The sequence below is a fragment of the Gossypium hirsutum genome, chromosome D05, assembly GCF_007990345.1.
Source record: "Gossypium hirsutum isolate 1008001.06 chromosome D05, Gossypium_hirsutum_v2.1, whole genome shotgun sequence".
In the NCBI taxonomy this organism is placed as follows: Eukaryota; Viridiplantae; Streptophyta; class Magnoliopsida; order Malvales; family Malvaceae; genus Gossypium; species Gossypium hirsutum.
Window position 1 is genome coordinate 63,778,435 of NC_053441.1, and position 23,647 is coordinate 63,802,081.

Genomic DNA, 23,647 nt, shown 5'->3' on the forward strand with positions numbered 1-23,647 from the left:
TTACAAGTAACCTATGTAGGTTGTCATTCGTTCAATCCATGGCAACCTTTACAATAAAAAGGAAAAGCATTTCTATTTTAAATGACAGTTAGATTTTAGTGCTCAAAATGGTTAAATTCTTGATGGTTTTGCCAATTGGCGACCTAAGATTTCCATGATTAGAGATGTGGGTTAAAATTATTTTTGTTTTGTAGGGAAAATTTTGGTTGATAATTTTGTAATGAGAATGCTTACCATTCAATGCACTTTAATTTAAGAACTATACAGTTACATGGATGGCTTATTTAAAGGTAAACTCACCGCTTATCAAAATCAAGGCTTTAGCCGACCAAAGTCGGCAACTTAGAGTACTAGAGATTTAGGTTTTAACCCTTCTTATATAGTTTTAAAACCTAGGCCCTACCATATCACCTAGATAATTAAACCAAGAAAATATCCTAAAAAGGAGAAACATATAGAAAGAGAACAACAATGGAGGTAACTAAGCTAAGGGTTGTTTTCCTCTGTTCTTTTTTCACCTTAATTCCAAAGCTATGGGCAAATATTGCTGAATTTGATGATTTTTGGAAGCAACGTGAAGACGAAGCCTGGAAGATTGCTCTAACAGCTTATGAACCGAGCCCAGAAAATGTTACCAGTCACCTGAACTATCACGTTAACAAGTAAATTATAACTTTCTATTTTATCTCTCTTTTCTCTTTTTTTTATATACAAAAGGGTCATACATTAAACATAAAGAACATAAATTACAAATATTGAAATTTGAAATATAGACCCTTGAATGTAACAAATCAAAAAAATCTACATGGACTAACTAAGCCAAACTCTTAGTTACTCTTGTTTCCATTATTGTCTTTGTCAAATAGCAATCTATCATATTTGTATTTTGGACCATTAACTCTTATAGAGTTGTAATAATCATACGCCTTTAGCTTAATGATAAAGATATCATTATTTAGATGGATGAAAGCCAATGATTCCAATGTTAGTTCCCTTAACAAGTTACCGTCTCCTGAAACTTTCTTAATTTGTATGTTAAATGCAGGCATTATATATTATATTAGATAATTTGTCGATAATTTGTTGCAGGGTTCTTGAAAAACCTATGTCCAACCAACCCTTAGAATTTAAGGATGTTATTACTAATAGCACGAGAAGATCCTTGAGGGGTAAACATAGGAAGTACACTGGTCCATGCCTGGCCATCAATCCAATTGATAGGTGCTGGAGATGCAAAAAGAACTGGGCCAAGAATCGCAAAAGACTAGCTAAGTGTGTCCTTGGTTTTGGCCACAAAACTCGTGGAGGGAATAAGGGAGAATACTATTTGGTTACCGATAATTCTGATGATGATGTTGTAAACCCTAAACCAGGAACTTTACGTCACGCTGTGATTCAAAAGAGACCATTATGGATAATTTTTGCCCATGATATGAACATTAAATTATCACAAGAGCTAATGGTTCAAAGCCATAAGACAATTGATGGTCGTGGAGCAAATGTTCATATAGCATATGGATGTGGCATTACACTTCAATTTGTGCACAATGTCATAATTCATAACATTCACATTCATCGCGTTGTTAGAAGTAGTGGTGGCCTAATTAGGGACTCTGAAGATCATTATGGTTTTCGCACGGTGGGCGATGGAGATGGGATTTCCATATTTGGATCATCAAGGATTTGGCTTGATCATATTTCCATGTCTGAGTGTCAAGATGGGCTCATCGATGCAATACAAGGTTCCACTGCCATCACCATCTCAAATTGCCATTTCACCCATCATGATCATGTAAGATTTACCTTACAGTACTCAACACGGTACACATTTTGTAATCTAGTTTTCAACTAAACATTCTTGGATTTTTCTTTCAGGTGATCTTGTTAGGTGCAAGTGATGTCTATTCTAAAGATCAATATATGCAAGTCACACTTGCATTCAACCATTTTGGCAAGGAATTGATACAAAGAATGCCTAGATGTCAATGGGGATACTTTCATGTCGTCAACAACGACTACACTCATTGGAAATTATATGCCATTGGTGGTAGCACGCATCCTACCATTATTAGCCAAGGCAACAGGTTCATTGCTCCAGATGACCCCCTAACTAAAGAGGTAAATGAAAATATAACAAATTAATCAGTAACATTTATTAATTTTATATCGTAGTAAGCACAATGCAACCGGAATGTACCTATTGTTATACCACTGAATTGTTTTTGTTCAATACATTTCTATAGATAACCCATAGGAACTATGCACCAGAGTCAGAATGGAGGAATTGGATATGGAGATCAGAAGGAGATCGGTTCATGAATGGAGCATTTTTTGTAACATCTGGGCCACCCTCACCTCCCCATTTGAAATTAAAAAAGAAGGATATAATTAAAGCTAAGCCTGCAACATTTGTTGGAAGACTCACTAAATTCTCTGGGACTCTTAAATGTAAAGAAGGAGCTAAGTGTTAGAAATAACTCTCAATTCTTCTGAATATATGTGATGGTATTATTACAAGTTTAAACACATAATAAGAATGATTGTATTATTCATCTTTAATCAAATAAAATTTAAAAACCATACATTTTAAAATGTTATGTCATCTAAATTAAAGCAAAATATCATATACATGTAAATATTATTGATAAAAATAGCATAGTAATCCTTATACTATATTTCGAATTACATTTTAATTCTTCTATTGAAAAAAAACTGAAAATTTCGATCCTTTCTATGTTAGATGAACTAAAATAGTCCATTTATTAAAAATTGCCTTAAAACATTCATATTGGAATGTTGAAAGGTTGAATTATTTAGAACTAAATCTTTATATTATTCGCTAAATCCCTTATAGTTATTTAAATTTACATTTTAATCACTGATGTTTTAATTGTGACGAAATTTATGATAATTTAGTCATTAGAAGTGTATTCGCAGGAGCAATAAGTCTCATTGAACGCAAACAACACGACGGTTTTCCGATGGTATACTCGAAGCCTCTTAACTTGACCCGTAGCATTGCCTCACCAGAACCAGGAGTCATCATCTCCATCATTTTCTTGGCTCTCCATTGCGAGCCCGACGATGGGCGAATCGTTGGTTATATCCATCTTGTTGCTGCTGCTTTTAGTTTCTTGTTCTCAGATTCTTCTGAAAACAAATCAAGAACAATGAAAGAAAAAGATAAAAAAGAAAGTCAAATACCAGTTTTTATAAATCATTGATAATCAAAAAAGGGAAGTGAAAAGTGAAACATTATATAAATTTAAACAAACATTATGATATGATATTAGTGAAAAGTCAAACATTAATGATTTGTTATAATATGATATCACATTATGATATATGATTTTTAAAAATATGACATTTTGATCTGGTATTTGTTTTTGGAATATAACATTCTGATATGATATATGTTCCGGTAATTTGTACATTATAAGTAAAATTTTGTGTTTATATTTTTATATTTGTGTTTGTTATAAGTAGAAATACTGTTTGTGGGTTGAGTCATAAACTCGGTTTCTAGCTCACTCGTTTGTTTAATAGGTGATCTTCAGACTTAAGACTTTGCGGTGACTCCGGAGCTTAGTTCACATAATTTGGTATAAGTTTGTTTTGGATTTAAATTTTAAATTGTTTTGGAACGTAAAATTTTGGTTTTAGTATTTGTTTTCATGGACATATTATTTATTGCTCGTAAACACACCTAATGCACCATAACTGATGGAACCCTATGTTTTTAAGAGATAAGAATTTTTAAAGTATTTTTATTTTGCAGTAAGATTTTGAAATTAATTATTATGTCATTTACAACTCAATTGATTAAACATTCGGGATTATTTTTATTAAAAAAAATAAAACTAAGTTTTCTAGATTTGTGATATTTGGACTATGTTTCGGATTTGATATTGGTTTTGGATTTTGTTATTTGGCTTAAGTTTTGTACTTCTTTTCTATTAAGTTAAAGAAAAGTTTGGCTTTAAATTTTACATAAATTTACAATGGAAGTTTTAGAATATGAACAATCAGTAAATTATACGTTTTTTTCTAACCTAAATCACGATTCTCGAATTAGCTACTCGAAAATTTTTGTTGCAAATCTGAGTATTGAAGTAAGCGGGTTTTTTTTTTCATAAAATTAATAAGGTCGATGCGGATTTCATAAGGAGTTTGTAAGTATTTTGCTAAAAATAATATTTTCAGAATTCACAACTCACAACTTCTAAAGTTTTTTAAATTTCTGGATTTTTTGAATAAACTAATGTAATTTCTCCATATTCAGCCATAACGTCACCAAATTTAGGGTGTTACATATATTTTGTTTTATTTTAGATATTATCATATAATTATATTAATTATTAATGTTTGTTAATGTTTAATTATAAATTCAAGGATTTTTAGGTTTTGAATAACATCTATGACGAGCTTGAGCTCATCACTATGGGTTTGGGCTTAAATTGGTCTCAAACTTGGATTGCTTCAGGTTCAAGCTTTCACAAACACAAAATTTTTGAGCTCGAATCATTACAAACTCGAATTTTCTTGAACTTAGACTATTACTAACTTTATAATTGTTGGAGATGGAGGACCTCTTATGTATTCATCCTTTCTTTTTAAATGTAGCTTTGATTGATATAAATAAACATATAATGATTAGATGATTAAAAAATTTACTAATAATTAAGTGACTATTTTGTAACTTTTTATAATCGAGTTGAAAAAGAAATCGCAATAATAATTAAAGTCTTTCTTCTCCATCCACAAATATTATAAAAAAATAATAAAAAATAAATACTACAATAATTTAATACAAAATTCAAAAAAAAAAGGAAAAAATTGTCTATTTATAGAGATCCCAACCCTTGCAGCCCACAATCAAATAATTAGATATAATTTCCTAAAAAAAACAAAGCCAAAATAACAAAAAAGGGTTAAAATGAACCGCATCCATGGCCGCATCTTTTGCTTACCCCGATTTCGAATAGGAGGGGGAATAGATGTTACTTTGGTTTGTTTCATAAACTTTGATACCTTTTGAGGCCTTTCCGTAGTAGCCACCACGGGTTTCTCTTTGTTTTCAGTTTTTTTCGAAGTTTCAGCAAGAGTTTCAGAAGTCGGACAAGCAGATACAGCTTCATCTTCAATGCCCGTGTCACCGGCTGTTGCGACAGCTTTTTGGTTTTCCTTCTTCTTTGCCCTCTTCTCCCGTTTCTGAAGAAAGAAAAAGGTTGCTTGATCAACAAGGAAACAACCGCAAAATATTGATACTTAAGGAATGAGTGACTAAACAGAATATAAACTAGGGATAGTTTTAAGAGAGTTAACCTTTTCTTTCTTTTCAGCTTCATTCGCAGCTCGGTTAGCCTCTCGAGCTTCAGCCTTCTCAGCCTTTTGCCTCTTCCTTTCTAGTGATTCCTTAGCTTTAGCTATCTCCTCCAACCGGCGTTGCTCCTTTAATTTAGCCGCTTCCTCTTCCTTTCTCAATTCTTCTGCCTTCCTGTCCGATTCCTCCTCCTTTGTTCTCTTCGGCTTCTCTTCTTCAGCCTCTTCGATTTTATCCCCATTAGAAGCAGTTGTTGAAACACTTTCTGGAGGAACAGATTTCATAAACGTCTTTTGCTCCACAACCTTTTCCGCAAGTACTTTTTCAGCTTTTGCCACCGCCATGTTAACATTAATGGAAGACAATTAATAATGGTTGCCATTAACATTAATGGGAGACAATCAATAATGACAACCACCAACTTTGAAAAAGTGGCAAGGGATAATTTTTTTTGGTCCTTGAGATAATGGGCTATTTATTGTTTGGTCCTTGAACCTCAACTATAAATAGGCCTTCTCATTTCTCATTTCAATCATCCCAACCAATCTTTCTCTCTTAGTTTTCTCTCTTCTCCCATTTGAGAATTCTTAAGGAATTCTATTTGTTTGTAATACTTTAGAGATAGTAAAGTTATCATCTGGTGTTAGTGCCCGAGGACGTAGGTATAATTTACCGAACCTCGTTAAATCTCTTGTGTTCTTTCTTGTCCTATTTTTCTTTCAATATTTGAGGGTATAATAGTAGTATTTAATTGTGCTATTAAATTACTATAGAAGGGATATTCTGTCTAAGGAAAGACTTGGTATTTAAGAGATCCATGTGATCTACCTCTCTTCCCTGGGAATTGAACTTTGTGTGATTTTTTAGTACAATAATTTACACGCTTCCGACCCTATTGGAACAACAAGTGGTATCAGAGCCGAAGGTTAATCGTAGTATGCTCTGTGGTTGCAGTTTAAACTGATCTTTCACATCAGAAAAGATTTCCTTAGGTATATTGAAAGATTATGGAGAAAACGGTCGGTGTAGGAGCTTCAACATCGTCCATGTGGACAAGACCGACAATTACAAATGCAAGATTGGCCGTGGAGATCTTTGATGGCACGGGCCATTTTGGTATGTGGCAAAGTGAGGTTCTAGATGCCCTTTTTCAGCAGGGTCTAGACATTGCCATTGATGAAGAGAAACCAGATGATGTACAGGAGAAAGATTGGAAGGCGATCAATCGGTTGGCATGTGGCACAATTCGATCATGCCTTTCTCGAGAGCAGAGGTATGCTTTTTCAAAGGAGACTTCTGCAAATAAGTTGTGGGTGGCACTTGAAGAAAAATTTTTGAAGAAAAACAGTCAAAATAAGTCCACTTGAAGAAAAGACTGTTTCGCTTCACATACGTCCCAAGTACCACAATGAATGATCACATCACCAAATTCAATCAGTTAGTCACTGATTTGCTGAATATGGATGAGACATTCAAAGATGAAGATTTGGCTTTGATGCTGTTGGGGTCACTTCTTAAGGAGTTTGAGTTCCTAGAAACTACTCTACTTCATGGCAGGAGTGATATATCTCTGAGCGAAGTCTGTGCGGCCTTATACAGTTATGAACAGAGAAAGAAGGACAAACAGAAAAACTCAATCAGAGATACAGAAGCTTTAGTAGTCCGGGGTCGTTCATACACTCGAAAGAAAACTCAAAAGGGGAGATCAAAGTCAAAGTCCAGACTCGGGAAAGATGAATGTGCTTTTTGTCATGAGAAAGGCCACTGGAACAAAAATTGTCCAAAGCTGAAGAATAAGGGAAAACCTGCTGTAGATGCTTGTGTTGCAAAGCATGATACTAGTGACTCTTAACTATCACTAGTTGCATCATCATCGTCGTTCCATTCAGATGAGTGGATATTGGATTCGGGTTGTACCTTTCATATGTCCCCTAACCGGGAGTGGTTCTCTGATTTAGTAGAACTAAATGGAGGAGTTGTTTATATAGGCAATGACAATGCCTGTAAAACTGTTGGGATAGGTTCAATCCAATTAAAGAATAAAGATGGATCAACCAGAGTTCTGACTGATGTTCGGTACGTGCCCAGTTTGAAGAAAAATCTCATCTCATTGGGAGCCTTGGAATCCAATGGTTCAGTTGTTACTATGAGAGATGGGGTTTTGAAAGTGACATCTGGCGCACTTGTGATATTGAAGGGCATCAGGAAAAATAACTTGTATTACTACCAAGGTAGTACAGTTATTGGAGCAGTCGCTGCAGCTTCCGGCAACAAAGAATTGGACTCAATACAGTTGTGGCATATGAAGTTGGGACATGCCAGCGAAAAATCCTTGCAAATTCTGGCAAAGCAAGGATTGTTGAAAGGTGCAAAGGCTTGCAAATTAAAATTTTGCGAGCATTGTGTTCTGGGAAAGCAAAAGAGAGTGAAATTCGGTACTGCTATCCATAATACAAAAGGTATTTTGGAATATGTTCACTCAGATGTGTGGGGGCCTTCCAAGACACCTTCATTGGGAGGAAAACACTACTTTGTTACTTTTGTTGATGACTTTTCCAGAAGAGTTTGGGTGTATACCATGAGAACTAAGGATGAAGTGCTTAGAGTTTTTTCTTAAATGGAAAACTATGATCGAAAACCAGACTGGCAAGAAAATCAAGCGGCTTAGGACGGACAATGGAGGGGAATATAAAAGTGATTCGTTCTTCGATGTGTGCCAAGAGTATGGTATTGTTCGACACTTCACAGTTAGGGATACACCACAGCAGAATGGATTGGCAGAGCGTATGAATCGAACATTGCTGGAGAAAGTTCGATGTATGTTGTCCAATGCTGGGTTGGGCAAGCAATTTTGGGCTGAGGCTGTGACATACGCTGGCCATCTTGTTAATCGTTTGCCATCATCTGCATTAGAAAGAAAAACTCCTATGGAGGTATGGTTTGGAAAACCGGCTACAGATTATGATTCCTTACATGTGTTTGGAACCACTGCATATTACCATGTGAAAGAGTCAAAGTTAGATCCGAGGGCAAAGAAAGCTCTCTTTATGGGAATCACTTCTGGAGTGAAGGGATTTCGTCTTTGGTGCTTAAGCACAAAGAAAATGATCTGTAGCAGAGATGTTACCTTTGATGAATCTGCCACATTGAAAAAGGTAACAGATAAAGATATTTAGACGAGCAATACTCCACAGCAGGTGGAGTGTACTCCAAAACAGGTGGAGTTTGAGCAGATGGGGATTTGCCCAGTTAATAAGTCTAATTCTCCAGCCACAATGGAGGAATTAGAGGTTGAAGAGGTTCAGACCCAAGAACCACTAAGTACACCAGAACCAGTTGCAGTTGCAAGGCCACGGAGAGAAATTCGTAAACCTGCTCGATTTACTGATATGGTGGCCTACGCCCTTCCCGTTGTTGATGATATTCCTATCACTTATCAAGAAGCAATGCAAAGTTTAGAAAGTGATAAATGGAAAAGCGCCATGGATGAAGAAATGCAGTCTCTCCGGAAGAACAATACTTGGGAGTTGGCGCAATTACCGAAAGGTAAAAGGGCAATCGGATGCAAGTGGGTATTCGCAAAGAAAGATGGATCTCCTAGTAAGAAGGATATTCGCTACAAGGCAAGATTGGTAGCTAAAGGCTACGCTCAGAAGGAGGAAATTGACTACAATGATGTATTTTCCCCTGTTGTGAAGCATTCCTCCATTAGAATTTTGTTGGCCTTGGTAGCACAGTTGAATTTGGAGCTAGCTCAACTTGATGTTAAGACGGCTTTCTTGCATGGTGAGTTAGAAGAGGAGATCTATATGACTCAGCCCGAAGGATACACAGATGCTGGTGGTAGAAATTGGGTTTGTAAGCTTAACAAATTGCTATATGGATTGAAGCAATCCCGAGGCAGTGGTACAAGCGATTTGATAGCTTTATGAGAAGGCAGAAGTACACAAGAAGCAAATATGACAATTATGTATATTTGCAGAAGCTGCATGACGGATCTTTCATTTATCTACTCTTGTATGTTGATGATATGTTAATCGCTTCAAAGAGCCAAAATGAGATAGATAAGCTGAAGGCTCAGTTGAATTAAGAGTTCGAGATGAAAGATCTAGGTGAGGCCAAGAAGATTCTCGGCATGGAGATAAGTAGAGATAGACCGAGAGGCAAGCTCTGTTTAAATCAGAAGCAATATCTGAAAAAGGTATTACAATGTTTTGGTGTAAATGAAAACACAAAACATGTAAGTACCCCACTTGCTTCTCATTTGAAACTTAGTGCTCAATTATCTCCGAAGACTGAAGATGAAAGAGAATATATGGCGAAAGTCCCATATGCTAATGCAGTTGGGAGTTTGATGTATGCGATGGTGTGTACGAGGCCTGACATTTCACAAGCTGTTGGAGTTGTGAGCAAGTATATGCATGATCCTGGAAAAGGACATTGGCAAGCTGTGAAATGGATTCTACGGTATCTTCGAAAAACCGTAGATGTTGGTTTAATTTTTGAACAGGATGAAGCACTTGGTCAGTTTGTAGTTGGATATGTTGATTCCGACTTTGCTGGTGATTTAGATAAACGTCGTTCAACTACAGGGTATCTGTTTACTCTTGCGAAAGCCTCAGTGAGTTGGAAGTTTACATTACAGTCTACAGTAGCTGTGTCTACTACAGAGGCAGAATATATGGCAGTTACAGAAGCTATTAAGGAGGCTATTTGGCTTAATGGATTGTTGAAAGACTTAGGAGTTGTTCAAAGTCACATAAGTTTATATTGTGACAGTCGCGCTATTCATTTAGCGAAAAATCAAGTCTATCATTCAAGAACCAAGCATATCGACGTAAGATATCACTTTGTGCTGGAAGTCTTTGAAAAAGGAAAAATTCTACTTCAGAAGATTCCGACAGCAGATAATCCCGCAGATATGATGACCAAGGTGGTAACAACAATCAAGTTTAATCATTGTTTGAACTTGATTAACATCCTGAGAATTTGAGCACCTTCAGGTGTATGGCGCTCGAGAGCGCATTTGTAGGCACTACAAAAGATAGCTTTATCGAATTTGGGGAGTTGAAGGAAGTGTGTGAAGATGTGATTATCCTAATCAAATCTTCAAGGTGGAGATTGTTAACATTAATGGAAGACAATTAATAATGGTTGCCATTAACATTAATGGGAGACAATCAATAATGACAACCACCAACTTTGGAAAAGTGGCAAGGGATAATTTTTTTTTGGTCCTTGAGATAATGGGCTATTTATTGTTTGGTCCTTGAACTTCAACTATAAATAGGCCTTCTCATTTCTCATTTCAATCATCCCAACCAATCTTTCTCTCTTAGTTTTCTCTCTTCTCCCATTTGAGAATTCTTAAGGAATTCTATTTGTTTGTAATACTTTGGAGATAGTAAAGTTATCATCTGGTGTTAGTGCCCGAGGACGTAGGTATAATTTACAGAACCTCGTTAAATCTCTTGTGTTCTTTCTTGTCCTATTTTTCTTTCAATATTTGAGGGTATAATAGTAGTATTTAATTGTGCTATTAAATTACTATAGAAGGGATATTCTGTCTAAGGAAAGACTTGGTATTTAAGAGATCCATGTGATCCACCTCTCTTCCCTGGGAATTGAACTTTGTGTGATTTTTTAGTACAATAATTTACACGCTTCCGACCCTATTGGAACAACACGCCACTAACTCTTGTGTTCGATCTTCCAAAGTTAAGCCGGACATTGTATGATCCACGACCGCTCTTCCATTTAGTGCTCGAGGAATTACAGGAGGCACTTCACCAGGACCAAGTGCACGGCCATCTAATGTCCTCAGTCTCCAAAGTGTGCTCCTTTCATTGCATCTAACGTATTCTTTTCGGAATTCATCATTGTTATTCCATAAGTCCATAAATTTCTCCACCTGAACCATCAACTGTTTAGATAAAATATTGTACAAAATTTTTTATTTCGAAGAAATAAGACAAATGCATGACCTCACCTGGTTAATACAAAAATTTTGGAGTGCTACTTTATCCCCTTTCGAAGCCAACTCATTCGCTTTATTTAAATCATCCTTGTACTGCCAAAAGTGTTTGCTCTGCAACATTCAAACAAGAGTAGCGTACTTTTACTTAGTTTATCAGTTTCGAAGAGCAATGTATTCAATCAGAGCAAGAAAGAAAATGCAGGTTTGTCTATAGGTCTCATATAGGATTACTTGTCCAACACGATTATGTTCATTCACTCTAAGCTTACAGAATTTAAAAGTACCTTCTCATGTGATTGTTTCTTCAAACATTGCAACTGTGCATACGCTTCTTGTTGGATGTCATTTGCAGCTTTGAACTGGTACTGCAATTTGCTTAACTTTTCGGTTTCCTCATAGTATTTTCTCTTAGCTGCCTTAGTGATCGCCTCAGTGTTTTTGAGTCTGGCTTTAAATTGGTCAGCTTCCTTCTTTAAAGACTGTAGAAACAGAAGAATTGAATAAGCAACCAAAACATAAGTAAGTCGAATGTCAAAAGCTAACAAAGCAGATGTATATATAATACCTTCAGACGCTCTTTCAGGTCCAAACCTTGTTGATTTTCGTCCTGTCTACTTGTGGTAGATGACAGCTTTTCACGAGTATGCTTTAATTGCTTGATATCACGAATGAATTTCTTTTCATCCTTTAGTGGTAGGGTTTGATGTTGTATTGCCCATTCCATGTTTCGTATCTGCTTACAAAGTAAATAATTAGAACAAATCATCACATATTCTCTTCCATAAAAGACTAAAAACAGGTTACCTTGACATCAGTATCTTCAATATCCAACACGGATTGCATCGACTCTATTTCCCGACATTTGGACCTATGCAAGTCTCAAGCCTTTCTTTCTTGAGATACAGCAGCATTAAAATCATTGCCATATTCCTTACAAGTAACCCTCGTGCTTTGCATATCGTTTCGAATCCCATCTCGAATTCGACTTTTCTCATCAACCTTAATTTGAGCAAGTCTAATCTTTACTTTTAAACTTTCGTCATTGTTTCTCGGGACCCTGATCATGTAGTCGAACGGTGTTTTCCTTTCAGCCTCATCGTCGAAACTACCAAACTCAATTCCTCCGTTTGTGACACCACAAGTTCTCTCTGAAGAATTACTTGCTACAACAGATATAGAATCAGAACAAACATTTGTTTTCGATTTCAAACCCGAAACCACGTCCAAAGACTTATCAACCAGTTGCGAACCCATCTCCGAATCAGCCAGATTACCATTATATTGATTACTTTGAACATCAACTACAAACGATATACTACCAACAACGAAGTTTGCATCAGTTTCTACTATGGTAGAAGACTTACTAGAATCACTGTCGGTTTTGATTTCTATATGTGTAGCATCATCATCCGTAGTAACTGAATCAATAACTATGGAATTAACATCAGTTTCAACCGAACAATCAACTTTACCATCACTCTGTTTAAGACTGGAAACAATAACTATGGAACTATCCGAAGCACTGTCACTCTTTAGAACACTGGAATCAATAACAATAGCAACGTCCTGAACAGTTTGTTTAGCCAAACAATCATCTCCATCCCCTGATTTTTCTTCAAAATACCCTCCCTTTTCTTCAACAGGTTTCTCCCCCTCCTGCTTATTCATACTGATAGTAACTTTGTGGTCTTCTTCGATAATACAATTGCCACCCGATTCCACTACAACTCCATTAACGGAGTCGCTTCCATTTACGTTAACATAAACATCCGTGCTGCCGGTGCCAACCTTAACGCTACTCATGTTGGCGCCATTGAGAAGATATATCCTTTCATTCTCTTTCTCATCTACTATATCCGCCTCCTGCTGATTCATAGTAATAGTGACCGAATCAGATTCAGATTTCACTTCGTGGTCTTCTTCGACAATGCAATTGCCATCCGATTCCACTACTGCTCCATTAACATAAACATCTAAGCTACCGGAGCCAACCTTAACGCAAATCGCATTGGCGCCAATGAGAAGATATCTCGTTTCATTCTCTTTCTCAGTTACAATATCCACCTCCTGCTGAGTCATAGTAATTGTAACCGAATCAGGTTCGGATTTCACTTCCTGGTCCTCTTCGACAATGCAATTGTCACCCGATTCCACAACAACTCCATTAACGGAGTCGCTTCCATTTACGTTAACATAAATATCCGTGCTGCCGGTGCCAACCTTAACTCTACTCGTGTTGGCGCCATTGAGAAGATGTCTCGTTTCATTCTCTTTCTCATCTACTATATCCGCCTCCTGCTGATTCATAGTAATAGTGACCGAATCAGATTCGGATTTCACTTCGTGGTTTTCTTCGACAATGCAATTGCCATCTGATTCCACTACAGCTCCATTAACGGAGTCGTTTCCATTAACATAGACATCTGAGCTGCCAGAGCCAACCTTAACGCAAATCGCGTTGGCGCCAATAAGAAGATATCTCGTTTCATTCTCTTTCTCAGCTACAATATCCACCTCCTGTTGAGTCATAGTAATTGTAACCGAATCAGATTCGGATTTCACTTCGTGTTCTTCTTCGACAATGCAATTGTCACCCGATTCCACTACAACTCCATTAACGGAGTCGTTGCCATCTAGGTTAGCATAAGCATCCGAGCCATCGGAGCCAACGTTAACGCTACTCGTGTTGGCGCCATTGAGAAGATATCTCGTTTCATTCTGTTTCTCAGCTACAATATCCACCTCCTGCTGATTCATAGTAATAGTAACCGAATCAGATTCGGATTGCACTTCATGGTCTTCTTCGACAATGCAATTGTCTCCCGGTTCCACTACAACTCCATTAACAGAGTCGTTCCCATCTAGGTTAACATAAACATCCGAGCTGCCGGAGCCAACCTTAACGCTGCTCATGTTGGCGCCATTGAGAAGATATCTCGTTTCATTCTCTTTCTCAGCTACAATATCCACCTCCTGCTGATTCATAGTAATAGTAACCGAATCAGATTCGGTTGGCACTTCGTGGTCTTCTTCGACAATGCAATTGCCATCCGATTCCATTACAACTCCATTATCGGAGTCGTTTCCATTAACATAAACATCCGAGCTCCCGGAACCAACCTTAACGCAACTCGCGTTGAGAAGATATTTCTTTTCATTCCCTTTCTCAGCTACAATATCCACCTCCGCGGCTACATGCAACAGTACTGTCACCTCCGCTTTTGTCATATTCGCTCTACGTTAGAATCAAAACTCAAAACTTAGCAAATCAAAACTTACTGAAACACAATGCTGCAGAATAGCCGGAAAAGTTAGAGCACAGATTAGATTAAGAGTAATAATAAATATTCATCTATCATATTATATAGAAGTAAAAAGAGAAAAACCAAAGTGTTTGATTCCAAGTCAAAATCCTAAAAAAAAATATTTTTTTTGTTATTTCCAGAAATTAATTATTTTTATTAAATTTTAAAACTGAATTTAGCTCAGAAATTAAATTAGATTATAAAAATAATTATTTTTATTTTATAAATTTAAATTCTAATGTAATTAATTTAACACTTTCGGTGCTATTAGGATTTTTATTAGGAAATTGACTCACGCCACGGTAATGGAAATCATGCATTAAATGCAGAGGTGGGTGTCATGTCATTAGTTTTTGGGTAAATTACATACAATTACTTAACTTTGAGATAGGTGACAAAACATTCACTTTGGTTTCAATTCAGTCATTCAACTTTTAAAAAATAACAAAACAATCACTAATGTTATCAAAAAGTGACAAAATAGTCACCCATTAACATTTTCTGTTACAGGCCTAACGGGACAGGTGATGTGGCCAGTTAACTAGCTGACGTGGCCAGTTAACTTGCCACGTTGGATGAGGCTAAGTTTCAATTCAGCCACTCAACTTTACAAAAAATTAACAAATCAGTCACTAACGTTATCAAAAAGTGACAAATTAGTCACCCATTAACATTTTTGGTTATAGACCTAACGAGACAGGTGGCATGACTAGTAAATTAGCTAATGTGATTAATTAACTTGCCACGTTAGACGAGGCAAAGTTGAGTGACTATTTTTCTTCGTCCTTCCTTTTTCATTTTTTCATAAATGTCCCAATATCTTTACTTTTTGCATAAATGGCCCAATATGTTTATACTTCTTCTTCTCCATCCCAACAATCTCGCCGTCACCATCTCCACCAGAACCATCTTTAGCGTCACCATCGTTGACCTCCAAACCACCACTATAGATTTTTTTTTCTTTTTCAACCCCCTAATAGAGGAGCCACACGGTTGGGATCCGACTGTCTCTTTTTATCGCCTAAAGCCATTAACTCTGAAACTAGATCGAAATGGGATTGAAGACAATTTTGGGTCAAACTATCAGTGCCCACAACTAAACCGATGAGGAGAAAATCCTCCAAAGCAATATTCAAACGATTTAAGAACCAAAAAAAATCAGATTTGTCGAGATCTTCATAGGATATGATGATATAAACAAAAGGGTTGTTGATTAAGCTAAACAACACTAACTTCATTACCAACATTGTCAAGTTGTATAAAACAAAATCAAAATCAAAACAATAGGAGCATCCAGATAAACCAAATAATCGATTGAACCCATGATTTTTGGGAACAAAGAAAGCAGTTCCTCCAAAGGGACAACCAAATTTCGACAAGTGAAATTATGGGTCGAGTCAGTGATTAGCAAGATCCCAAATTCAAAATCGGACTAGGTATTATAACAAAGGAGGATGAGAGATGGATTAGAAGAAGAGCGGCGAAGATGGTCGGCAACGAAATTTGGGGTCGAGGTGAGGTAAACCCAGTCATTGGAAAGAGATTTGAATCGAGTTACAGACCTAAGGGTAATCTAAAAAGGATATTGAATGGTATTTTGGGTTAATGACAATGAGGAAGCCATGGTTCTCTGCTTTCTTTCTGAATAAGAAGAATTCATTCAAGGGTTTTATTTGTTCTTCTTTTTAGGTGTTCGATTTTTTAAATTTAGTAGGACCTATTTGTTATTTTTTGAAAGTTGAGTGACTGTTTTGTCATTGATATCAAATTTGAAGAACTATTTTGTCATTTACCCTTATATTTTTTCAAGTGTTAACTACCATGTCACTTTTTTGTTACGTCTGCCATGTCACTTTTCCGTTACAGGTGTAACGAAAAATGGCTAAAATGACTGTTTTGTTATTTTTCAAAAGTTGAGTGACTGAATTGAAACTAGAGTGACTGTTTTGTCAGCTACCTGAAAGTTGAATGACAGCTGGTGTAATTGACCCTTATTTTTTGTGGGTTTCGGGTTACCTCAAAGATCCTCAATTTTTCCTCAACAACAGGAAGAGCCATCACTTTTAAACCCTCAACCTATGGTGTATTTGCAGGAGCCATAAGTCCCATTGAACGCGAAGAACACAATGATTTCCCAATGAAATACTCGAAACTTCAACTTCTTCTTTAACCTTTAGCAACAAAGTCTTAACTTGACCCTTAGCAATGCCTCACCAGAACCAAGAGTCGTCATCTTTATTTTCTTCGCTCTACATTGCAAGCTCGATAATGGGTGAATCATTTGTTATATCGATAAGGGCAGACCTTTCTACAGTCTCCATTGAAAAATCGATAAAGTCACCAATCAGATTTTGTCGCCGGAAAGAAAGCCTTTTTTTCCAAAGATTGATGATGGAGGGAAGCTATTCAAACTCAACTTCGAAATGAAATCAATGGAAAAAGAAAATTTTCGAATAGGGGAAGAAAAATATAATGCTTTTAATGGGGCAATAATTTGAGGGTCGCACCGCACCTTATGGGAGAGAGAAAAAATTTAAAAATTAATAAGAGGGAGAAATTATTTTAGGGATCTTTTCCACCACATCATCCATGTTCTTTTCTAATCATTTAATGATATTTCAATGATTTTTTCATGTAATTGATACATAATTTTTGTAATTTTTTACCCTGAACTCTTGAACCCCAAATCTCAATCTCAAACTTTAAACCTCGAATTCAAAGTCAAAACTTTAACCTTGAACCTCGAACCTTAAACTCAAGATTTGAGGTTCAAAATTCAAGTTCGAGGTTTAGGGTTCAAGGTTCGAAGGGTTTAGGGTTCAAGTTTGAGATTCGAGGTTCAATGTTTAGAGTTCAGGATTTGATATTTATGGTTTAGGATTCGATGTTTAGTGTTCAGGTTCAAGGTTTAGGGTTCTTCAAGGTTCAGGGTAAAAAAATATTAAAATTATATATTAATAATATAGAAAAAATTACTAATATATTATTAAATAATTGGAAATTGACCATGAATGACGTTGTGAGAATGGTCCACAAAACAATTTCTCAATAACCTGGCCCAACATTTAACGAGTCACATGTGATTTTTTTTTACACTTTTAATGGAGGACAGTGCACAATGATCAAATTGTTATAAATCGATAATATTAATGATTAAATTATAATAATTGAAACATAAGTGACCAAAATATAAAATTAAACAAACAAACAAACACTATAATATGTGTATCCCAGGCATTCAAATTTATTTACAATAATATAATTTAGAAATAATTTTATTTATATAGTAATATTAAATTTGTTAAATTCAGTTGATTCTTTTCTTCTCAAAATTGCAAAAGCGATCCTATTTTTCAATAGGTAAATCTTTATTTAAAGATCATTAAGTATTTAAAAATAATAATATTTTTATATTAAAAAGTTATTTTTAAGTCGATTGAGTTTTAACTCGATTAACATAGATATTATTGTCAATGTAGGAAGATGTTGATTCGAATGCGTTGAAACATATTATTCTTCTATATAATTAGAGTCTATAATAAAATTATTAAAAATATATTTTTTAAAAACTTGATAATTCCTTTTTTGTTTTTACAAATCCATATTTTTTTGTCCATTATTTTATAAAATAATATGATCCATATTAAAAAATAATAGCACAGTGTCTTAAAACTAAAAAAAATTATATATCATGGCATCCAGGGAGTGAATTAAAACAAAACACAAATTTGAAGGACTCAATACACAAACAATTAGCATATGTTTTACAAATAATTGATTTAGTACTCCTGTTTTAATAATATTGGTCACATTATCAAACCTCGAGAGAATTCAAATTCATGGATCAAAATGGTGGATCTAATTGTCAAGTTCAATAATTAAAACGAATAAAAAATACAGATACCAAGATGGATCTAATTGTCAAATTCATGAACTAGAAAAATAAATTATCCAAAAATTCTTATATCTAAGTTTCTTATCGTACATCGTTCAAAGTAAAAAAAAAAATTCATCGTAGAAGCTAGTTTATGGAAAGCTAGGAATGTTTTTAGTGTTGAAGGAATGAACATCTAGCCGGGTCTAAGCATGATGAATTAATGGAAAAAAATATTTTTTTCGATTTAATTGATGTTCATATTCAGCTTAACTTTGATTAATTTTTTATTTAAACCCTGCAAAATAAATCAATTAAAGTCATAATCTTATAATCTATTTACATACTTAAATCCAAAAATCAAATTAATATATAGTCATTAAGAACAATAAAGAACATGAAAATTGTATTTTTTTTGAGTTAATTAAAAATTATTTGATTTAATTTTCAGAACAAAAGTATTATTATCATTCAAAACATCTAATATCGAAGACAGTAAAATAGATCATTTAAAGTGATTTGCATGTAATTAAGTTACCTATAAAAATGAATGGACTGCCTTATTGGCCGATTGACGTATTAATGCTAAAATCTAAAATTAAACAACTAAATTCCGAGTCATCAATAATATATTTGATCCAATGCATGCACCATCGTTGCACAACTCAACAATGATGTGATCGTAATGATTAGTTTTCAGCCATGACAAGACCTTCCGAAACCGAGGGCTAAATGTAACCCTCTCAAATGCCAAGTTGGTGGATTTCTACAGTGAGATGATAAAGTCAAGGACTGATTGGCTTCTTTAGGTGTCAGTTTCAAGGGGTTTTTTTTTTTTTTTCAGTTTCTACGGCTTTGAAGCCGAAGTAAAAGGATCAAAACTGGAACATTATTATCATTCAAAACATCTAAAATATGATAAAATAGATTATTCAGTGTAATTGACATACAATAAGATTATATGTGAAAGCGAGTATAAGTTGTTCTATCGGTTGATCGACGTAGCTAATTATAAGATAAATATTAAAATAACATTAAATAATTTAAAATTTATTTTTAAATGTTAAAACAGCGTTAAACTCGAGTCTTGTCAACCCCCTAAATACGGCTTTACTCTCATCCCAATCCTCCAACCCCCGAGGTCGACTGCCGTTTTCCCAATTATTGGTAGATAATATTATTGTATTAGAACTAAATCTTTATATTATTGGGTGAATATTAAGTGATCATCTGTTCTTCCCACACGTAGCTTCAGATATTTAGCTTGGACAGCATCTCAAATTATTTGTACATGGGATTTTCCCGCGAGAGTACGAATCTCTCAGGCGACGTTAATATTTTTGTCAACCCCAGATGAGATGCCCGCCACCGGCGACGTCAGGGGTGGGTGTTGGTGTTGATGGAGCCTTCTTCGACAGTTGCGTGCTTTGGCCTCCTCTGCTGAGGTTTTCTCCCTATGTTGGCTGTGCCGGAAGTTTTGTGGTGGTTTAGCGACGGCTTCATTAGCAGCTCGTTTAGCCTCTCGAGCTTTGGCCTTCTCTGCCTTTCCCCTCTTCCTTTCTAGTGCTTCCTTAGCTTTAGCTACCTCCTCCGACCGGCGTTGGTCCTTTGATTTAGCCGCTTCATCTTCCTTACTCAATTCCTCTGCCTTCCTGTCCGATTCCTCCTCCTCTGTTCTCTTCGGCTTCTCTTCTTCCGCCTCTTTGATTTTACCCCTATTAGAAGCAGTTGCTGAAACACTTTCTGTAGGAGCAGATTGCATGAACTTCTTTTTCTCCACAACCTTTGCCGCAAGTACCTTTTCAGCTTTTTGCCACCGCCACTTCCTCTTGTGTTCGATCTTTCGAAGTTAAGCCAGACATTGTATGATCCACGAACGCTCTTCCATTTACTGCTCGACGAATTAAAGGAGGCACTTCATCAGGACCAAGTGCACGGCCATCTAATGTCCTCAGTCTCCACAGTGTGCTCCTTTCATTGCATCTAACATATTCTTTTCGGAATTCATCGTTGTTATTCCATTAGTCCATAAATTTCTCCACCTGAGCCATCAACTGTTTAGATCAAATATTGTACAAAATTCTTGATTTGGAAGGAATAAAACAAATGCACGACCTCACCTGGTTAATACAAAAATTTTGGAGTGCCACTTTATACCCTTTCGAAGCCAACTCATTCGCTTTATTTAAATCATCCTTGTACTGCCAAAAGTGTTTATTCTGCAACATTCAAACAAGAGTAGCGTCGGCATATCTTTATCTTAGTTTATCAGTTTCGGAGAGCAATGTACTGAATCAGAACCAGAACGAAAATGCAGGTTTGTCTATGAGTCTCGGATATGATTACGTGTCCAACACGATTATGTTAATTCACTCTAAGCTTACAGAATTTAAAAGTACCTTCTCATATGATTGTTTCTTCAAACGTTGCAACTGCGCATACGCTTCTTGTTGGATGTCATTTGCAGCTTTGAACTGGTACTGCAATTCACTTAACTTTTCGGTTTCCTCATAGTATTTTCTCTTAGCTGCCTTAGTGATCGCCTCAGCGTTTTTGAGGTTGGCTTCCTTCTTTAAAGACTGTAGAAACAGAAGAATAGAATAAGCAACCAAAATATAAGTAAGTTGAATTTTTTTCCCTCTCGAGATTTCCATTATCATACCCAAATATTCTAGTTGGATGTTTTTTGACACAGCTCGGATTTGCATACACAGCTCGCTTTACAAGAAATGGAAGTCTTAAAAGAATAGCACATTTTCATGAAACTTTGATCATGCCCAATTGTTTCTTAATAGATTTAACGTTTCCTTTTGGGATTTTGAAGAAAAAGTGGTATGATGTGGAATAATGAAATACTGTTGAATTTAGTTCCCATGCAAGACATGCAAAGGTGGCCATGCAAGGAGAAGTGGCAGCAAGCAGTCGAGCTATGAAGTGCAGAAACTGGAGCTTGAAGTTGCCTAACTACTTGTTATGTTTTGATTGTATTTTTTAATTATTATTTTGTAATCTAGTTCATGTTGAACTAAGTTGGTAAACCTTATGATGTTTTTGTTGATTGATTGACTGAAAATTAGCAAAGAAACTTAAGCAAGCTGATTAACAATTTCCAATGTAAATTTAGTGGTGTTAGGTATGTCATTAGGTAATGACTTGTTCATTTTGTTGTTGTTATCTATTATATGTAATGGCACTATGCCTTCTTGATGTAGTTAATGAAAATATCAGCTCTTTTCATTCAAAAATACTCTCTCAATTTTTTGTTTTCTATTCGCATGTGTTTCTGTTCTTGCTTCTGAGTTTGTTTCTTCAGCAAGGCTCGAGGCTTGCTATCCAAGCAAGATTGAAAACAGTCTGCTGTTGTCTCTTTGCACCAACAATTGGTATCTAAAGCCCTTGTCTTAGTGGACCTGTTGCTTAAAATCAAGGAACCTGATGGCTTCTTCAGGATTTTCACCAGCAGCCCCACCAGTCTTCAATGGAGAAGGCTTTCACATATGGCTGGTCAAGATGAAGACTTACCTGCAGGCCTTTGATCTGTGGGAAGTTGTCAACACAGATGCTGAGCCAGCACCACTGAGGGCCAACCCCACAGTAGCTCAGATCAGACAACATGCTGATGAGAGGACCAAAAGGCACAAAGCCATGTCCTGCATCCAAAACTGTGTGTCAGATGTCATCTTCACCAGAATTATGGCCTGTGAGACTCCAAAACAGGCTTGGGACAAGCTTAAGGAGGAGTTTCAAGGCACTGAAAGGACAAGGCAACAGCAGCTATTGAATTTGAGAAGGGATTTCGAGAATCTGAAGATGAAGGAAGAAGAAATAGTGAAGCAGTATGCAGATAGAATTATGACAGTGGTTAACAGCATAAGGCTCCTTGGTGAGCACTTTGATGAGGCAAGAATTATGGAGAAAGTCCTCTCCACTTTGCCTGAGAGATATGAGGCAAAGATATCCTCCTTAGAGGACTCAAGAGATCTTGCTAGCATCTCTTTGACTGAGCTAATTAACACTTTTTATGCTCAGGAACAAAGAAGAGCTAGCAGAGCTGAAGATCACCAGGAAGCTGCATTCAATACCAAGGCCAGAGAAGCCTCGAGCACCAATGCTCCAAGAGGCAAAAAGCCTTGGAAAAGCAGGTCTAAGCCTGATACTGCAAGGAGCAATGACCAGCCCTACAAACATTGCAAGGCCAGGTCATCCAGAAGACAGATGCTGGTTTAGGCCAGATGCAGTATGTCAACACTGCAAGAAGAAAGGCCATGTTGAAAGGGTTTGCAAAAACAAAACCAAGCCGAGGCAGAGTCAATTTCAACAACCAAAGGTTGAAGCTCGAGTAGCTGAGGATAGCAGTGACCAAGAAGAGCAGGTCTTTGCTATTTCTTGCTTAGCTGCTGAAAAGAAATGTTCAAAAGGCTGGTTATTGGACAGTGGTTGCACTAACCACATGTCACCAGATGCCTCCTTGTTTAAAACCTTGGATAGAAGTTGCAAACCCAAGGTCAAGGTTGGAAATGGTCAGTTCATAAGGGCTGAAAGAAGAGGAGAGGTGCTGATATGTACTCCTACAGGCAACAAAGTCATCTCAAATGTCTTGCTAGTACCTGAAATTGACAGAAACCTTCCAAGCATAGCTCAATTGCTTGAGAAGGGCTATTCTGTTGTGTTTAAGGATAAACAGTGCCACATTGCTGATCCAAGTGGATCAAGCCTTATGACAGTCACAATGACTGATAAATGCTTTGAGGTCCATTAGCCAAGTGACTCAAAGTCAGCTTACACTGCCTCTGTTGATGATTCCAAGCTTTGGCACCAAAGGCCCGGGCATGCCAACTTCAGGTCAATGGCTCGATTGGCCAAAGAAGGCCTGGCAGAGAACTTCACCAACTCAGTGGAGCATGATGATGTGTGTGAAGTGTGCCAGATAGGAAAACAGGCAAGATTACCATTCCCAGCAAACTCAGCATGGAGAGCCACTGAAAAATTGCAGCTGGTGCACTCTGATGTATGTGGACCTATGAGGACTGAATCACTCAGCAATAACAGGTATTTCATCCTATTCATTGATGATTTTACAAGGTTTTGCTGGATTTTCTTTCTGAAACACAAGTCTGAGGTAGCTCAAGTGTTTGTGAAGTTTAAAACTGCTGTAGAGACAGAAACAG

The 23,647-nt window shown here is 36.4% G+C and overlaps 1 protein-coding gene and 1 pseudogene across 2 annotated transcripts; one reads left to right on the top strand and one right to left on the bottom strand.

Annotated features, from left to right (window-relative positions):
- Window positions 1-313: 313 nt before the first annotated feature.
- Window positions 314-3,213, top strand: LOC121216975 (pectate lyase). 2 transcript variants are annotated; one of them, XM_041092504.1, is made up of 5 exons: window positions 323-662; window positions 1,090-1,792; window positions 1,876-2,118; window positions 2,244-2,448; window positions 2,938-3,213. In XM_041092504.1, coding segments are annotated over exons 1-5 (1,344 nt in total). In that variant the 5' UTR covers window positions 323-471; the 3' UTR covers window positions 2,940-3,213. The 2 variants fall into 2 exon arrangements, with proteins under 2 accessions (XP_040948437.1, XP_040948438.1); XM_041092503.1 differs by lacking the exon at window positions 2,938-3,213 and having other exon boundaries at window positions 314-662; window positions 2,244-2,685.
- Window positions 3,214-4,883: 1,670 nt separating this feature from the next.
- On the bottom strand, window positions 4,884-14,528 carry LOC107887953 (uncharacterized; annotated as a pseudogene).
- Between the last annotated feature and the right edge of the window lie 9,119 nt (window positions 14,529-23,647).